Below are 2929 nucleotides of genomic sequence, written 5' to 3'. Positions count from 1 at the left end.
ACAAGTGTTAAAAAAGCGGTGCTTCCTCGCTTAAGCGAGAGCGTCGCGGAGCGGAAGGCTGGTCGCTACTGCCAATAAAAGCGGCTCGTATGCATAAGCGACCGCTTCTACTCTAAAAAGCGAGAAGCGGTGAAGCGGAGCGGAGCGGAAGAAGCGGACGCTTTTTCAATTAAAAGACCCAAAGTCTTTTTTCAATTAAAAGACCCAAATCGCTGTTTCTGTTTTAGCACTTCTTCAGCAGCAAACTAGGGTTCTAAAAAACCAGCGATTTCTTCCTCACTTCAAGCAGCGATTTGTTCAAGAAAACTAGGGTTCTTCCTCTTCTTCTTCAACAGTACAACAACAGCTTTCAACATGTATGTTCTGCACTTTTTATTTTCATTCTTCTTCTTCTTCTTTTTCTTTTTCTTTCTAAACGTCCAAAAAGCGCCGAAATGCTGGCGAATTTTTTTCAGAAAAGTTCTGCCCAATTTCTGCCCAGTTTCTGCCCAATTTCTGCCCAATTATATATCTTTTATTCTTAGTTCTTATTGCCTTTCTTATGTGTTATGTAGTTGTTCTTTTAATGGCGACAAAAGAAGATAGGAAAGACCCGGCTTGGGCTTACTCTACAAGAGTTAGCGAGACCAACAAGATGACAATTAGATGTCTTTTTTGTGATAAGATTACAAATGGAGGAATCTATCGTCAGAAAGCGCATCTAATCGGTGGTGATCCAAATGGCGCATCTTGTCCTAAAGTTCCGGGGCATGTGAAGGAAGAATTGAAAGCATACATTCAAAAAAAGAAAGAGTTAAAGACTCAAATGATTCATGAACAAGAACTTTATAATTTTGATGATGATGATGAAACAGAAGAAGGTGACGATGCCTCGTCTCTTCCACCAAAATCACAAAAGCGGGGAAGGATGCTTCCACCAATGTCTTCTAGTTGTGGATCTACTAGCAAGACCAAAGGTCCTATGGATTGTTACTTCCTGCAAAAATCTGGAGATAAGGGAGGAAAAAGTAGTAATCCTCAAGTTGATGCCAAAGCGATTTTGAGGGACCGTGCAGTTACCTGCTTTGCCCGGTGGATGTATGATGCAGGTCTTCCTTTTAACTGTGTTAATTATACTGACACTTTTGCTGCTTTTATTGAGGCCGTAGGCCAATATGGTCCAGGAATGAAGCCTCCAACTTATTATGAAGTTAGTGGGCCATATCTAAAAAAGGAGGTGGTAGAGGTGAACAAAATCGTGGAGGAGCACAAAGTAGAATGGAACAAGTTTGGTTGTTCCATTATGATGGATAAGTGGACGGCGAGAAATGGAAAAATGATCACCAATATCTTGGTGAATTCTCCTAAGGGAAGCCTGTTTCTTGAGTCCGTTGATGCAAGCGACTCTTCGACTGATTCAACCAAAATGTTCTCCTTGTTCAAGAGTACAATAGACTCTATTGGAGCAGAAAATATTGTTCAAGTTGTCACAGACAACGCCAGTGAAAATGTTAAAGCTGGTGAAATGAAATGATGTCTGCTTGCTACCGGCATATCTATTGGACTCTGTGTGCAGCACATTCTGTTAATTTGATCTTTGGTGATATTTTCAAGGAAAGACCCTTCAGTCCTGTCTTGAATCAGGCAATTAGAGTGCATTCCTATATTGTTCAAAGGCCTTTATTATTGAACATGATCAAGAGATTCACCAAACAAAGAAGCTTGGTGAAACCTGCAAAGACAAGATTTGCTACTTGCTTTCTTGACTTTGGCTAGGATGTATGAGCAAAAAAGCAATTTGAAGAAGTTGTTTGTTTCAGATGAGTACACTAGCAGTGCCTATGGAAGGGAAGCTCGAGGGAGAGAATCTGCAGATATTATACTTTCTCCTTCATTCTGGAACAATGTGGTTCATGCATTGAAGATTGGTGGTCCTTTAGTTAAAGTGCTTCGTTTGGTGGAATTGATAAGGCAAAGGAGGCTATTCAAGCCTCTTTTAGTGATCAAAGAAAATACAAAAGAGTCTTTAAGATCATAGATTAAAGGTGGGATAGTAAGCATCATAGCCCTTTGCATGCAGTTGGACTTGTTTTGAACCCGGAACTGTTTTATGCCAATGAAGAGAGGATTCTAGGAGATGAACCTTTGTAGAGTGGATACTATGAATACATTGAGAAGTTGATACCTGAAGAATCCGTGCAAGATAAAATCACAGAGCAATTTAGTATTTATAGGAATGCTGAACAACTTTTTGGAAAAAACATGGCCTTTAGACAAAGAACGACGAAGTCACCAGGTGAGCGAGTGCCTATATGTTGTTTTATAGTTAATAAGTTATTTCTTTATTAATATTATGTTTTGAAAATTTGTTCTACTTCTACAGTTGAATGGTGGAAGCAATATGGTCATTCCACTCCCGATTTACAAAAGTTTGCCATCAAGTTTCTAAGTCTAACATGTAGTTCATCCGGGTGTGAAAGGAATTGGAGCGTGTTTGAGCATGTAAGAACTAAGAAGAAAGATTTAGTATATTGAGATAATTAAATTATATCTCAATTGTTCTAATCTTACTACTCCCTCTGTTCCAATTTATGTGAACCTATTTCCTTTTTGGTCCGTTCCAAAAAGAATGAACCCTTTCTAAATTTGGTAACAATTTAGCTTAAACTTACCATTCTACCCTTAATGAGAAGCTTTTATAACCACACAAATACTCTGGCCCCATTTGGATTTGTTTAGGACCACAAATTTCAAAAGTCTTCATTTTTTTCTTAAACTCCGTGCCCAGTCAAACAGGTTCACATAAATTGGAACGGAGGGAGTAATTACTTATTATTTGCAGATTCATACCAAAAAGAGGAACAAACTAACCTTGAAGCCTCTCAATGATCTAGTCTTCATTAAGTATAATAGAACATTAAGGCGTCGTTACAACGCTCGCAATGTAATT

The 2929-nt window shown here is 38.6% G+C and overlaps 1 protein-coding gene across 1 annotated transcript; it reads left to right on the top strand.

Annotated features, from left to right (window-relative positions):
• On the top strand, positions 566–1755 carry LOC109232704. Its single transcript, XM_019398450.1, has 2 exons — positions 566–1499; positions 1556–1755. The coding sequence occupies exons 1-2, from the start codon at positions 566–568 to the stop codon at positions 1753–1755; spliced, it is 1134 nt and encodes a 377-aa protein (XP_019253995.1).

This window comes from Nicotiana attenuata, chromosome 9 (genome assembly GCF_001879085.1).
Source record: "Nicotiana attenuata strain UT chromosome 9, NIATTr2, whole genome shotgun sequence".
NCBI classification, from domain to species: Eukaryota; Viridiplantae; Streptophyta; class Magnoliopsida; order Solanales; family Solanaceae; genus Nicotiana; species Nicotiana attenuata.
Note: the sequence above shows the minus strand (reverse complement) of the source record. Positions and strands in the feature narration are given on the sequence as shown.